The sequence below is a fragment of the Sprattus sprattus genome (genome assembly GCF_963457725.1).
Source record: "Sprattus sprattus genome assembly, chromosome: 15".
NCBI classification, from domain to species: domain Eukaryota; kingdom Metazoa; phylum Chordata; class Actinopteri; order Clupeiformes; family Clupeidae; genus Sprattus; species Sprattus sprattus.
Genome location: NC_137913.1, coordinates 16,829,613 through 16,831,737, shown reverse-complemented (window position 1 = coordinate 16,831,737; position 2,125 = coordinate 16,829,613). Strand labels below are relative to the sequence as shown.

The 2,125-nt window shown below is 41.0% G+C and overlaps 1 protein-coding gene across 1 annotated transcript in view; it reads left to right on the top strand.

Moving 5' to 3' along the window:
- Positions 1 to 231: 231 nt before the first annotated feature.
- cabp7a (calcium binding protein 7a) overlaps positions 232 to 2,125 on the top strand; it is a gene marked incomplete at both ends in the record, with an annotated part of 21,025 nt that continues 19,131 nt past the window's right edge. Inside the window, one exon of the mRNA XM_080853058.1 lies at positions 232 to 340. Coding sequence (XP_080709184.1) covers positions 232 to 340 — 109 coding nt within the window. The remainder of the gene's footprint in view (positions 341 to 2,125) is intronic.

Below are 2,125 nucleotides of genomic sequence, written 5' to 3'. Positions count from 1 at the left end.
CGTGAACTGAAGCGGGAAATTATTACCATTGGACATTTGCTGGTGTTCAACGCAACCCGTTCTTATGGATACAGTCTTTTTTCCTCTATGCACAAGGACTGGACCGTCTGCGGGTTGTTAAATGGACGTAAACCTCTGCCACCTCTCCCAAGAAAGTGGGAGAAAGTTGGTATCCGAGTTCTAAGTCATATATGAAGATCTGTGTACCAGCGTAGACCCCACAACGCAGACATGCCTATGCATGCAGTAACCTCCACTTTGATGTACCGGGGAATTTGCACCATCCCTGATATCTTGTCCTATGGTGCACCAGTGAACCTGCCAGAGGATGAGGTCGAGGGTGAGTATAGGTGTCTTTTTTTCTCGACACTGTGTGTTACGATGCATTGATATGATTCCTAGATATCAGTGTTTTTACATTATGCTGCCGTGAAACATTAAGACGGAATGGCCCCCCATAGCGGCAAATAGACCACCTGTTAATATTCACAATGGCATATTTCGTAACCGCTTGCGTATCACTCAGCTTTTCAAACATATGCATCATGTGCATCAACCCACAGAACTTCCTGTCTTCCCTCACATTAATGACTCATAGCCAGAGCCGCGGTCCAGTTAACTAAAACGGTCTCATGTTCAGCACCATGGACAGCACTGTTTACCAGCACTGGCTTGGTTGTCTACACTGTCGACGTTCTTGCTAACATCATACAGATTAATATATGGATTAGTGAAAAACTGACAAGCCTGTTATGTTACTATTCACAGGATTAATGTAGAATCTCCAGTCTGTTCAAATGCAGGTGTGTTATAGGCAACTAGGTATGAGATCACACATAGAGGATTTTCTTATTGGATTCCAGTACTCAGATTAACATATGATGACAAGACAACAGATGCATCAGTTTTTGTTTTGTTTTATTGTGAATATGGCATCAATTTATGTTTTAGTGTTTTACATATTGGGGTGATATAATCTAATAGATCTGAGTTGCCTGCTGGTATTTGACAGAAAAGTTTAACATGCATGAAATTGTCTTTGGTGGAGAACTTTCTGTAAAATATCCAAAATGTTAAACTACTGAATGGGTGATTGCCGTTGCATTCGATTTCTTTCTCCTTCTACTCCCTTAGACGTCTTTTTTTGCTACCAAAAGTAAATGGCCCTGAGTTGCTAATACACAGGAGCAGTCTTATGAATGACCTTAGGGCTAGGCATGTCTTTGAGGGATGTATCAAGTTAACTAACTACACAATAGAAACATGAAATGCGCAAGAGCGTTTTAGGATCTGGTATACCATAGTCAAAGCTAAGACAGTGATTGGGAATGTACATCACACCTGAATCTAAGGTAAAGGAAGGGTGAGAATGCAGTGATTGTACCTTGGGAGTTGAGATTCAGGAGTTTGTCTGCATTTCATTCTTAGTTCTTTATTTGCTCCACAGGAGAAAAAAAAACTCTTTTGGCCCTCAGACCCTTTTTTTCACAAACAATTTCCGCTGGTACACCATATGGTTTCTGTCACCACCATAATGGAGTTCTCTAATGGATCCAGCACTGATTCTACTCTCCACCTGATACCAAATACACTCGCAAGCCTAAATACCAAGACAACAATGATGTTTTATACATCTAAAACCTTTTACATCTTCTATCTTATTTATTTACAAATGTCTTTATTCATTAATAATCTTTATCATTTTAGCATTAGTGTGAGAACATATACAGCAGTTAATGTAACCAATGCCCTGTTGTTCCTTTTAAATGTAGTTGCCTAGTAGGTCCCTGATGTGCAGAATCATTCACTGACAAAAAAACACAAGATTTCTTTGCCACTACAATCAGCTGTCCTGCTGTATTTCATCTGCTTTGTCTTCTCAGCCCCACAGGGATGGCTTATTCCCTGTTTCCTGCTGTGGTTGTCATTCTCTTGTGAGTTTGTATGTGTGTGTGTGTGTGTGTGTGTGTGTGTGTGTGTGTGTGTGTGTGTGTGTGTGTGTGTGTGTGTGTGTGTGTGTGTGTGTGTGTGTGTGTGTGTGTGTGTGTGTGTGTGTGTGTGTGTGTGTGTGTGTGTGTGTGTGTGTGTGTGTGTGTATGTGTGTGTGTGTGTGTGTGTGTCTGTG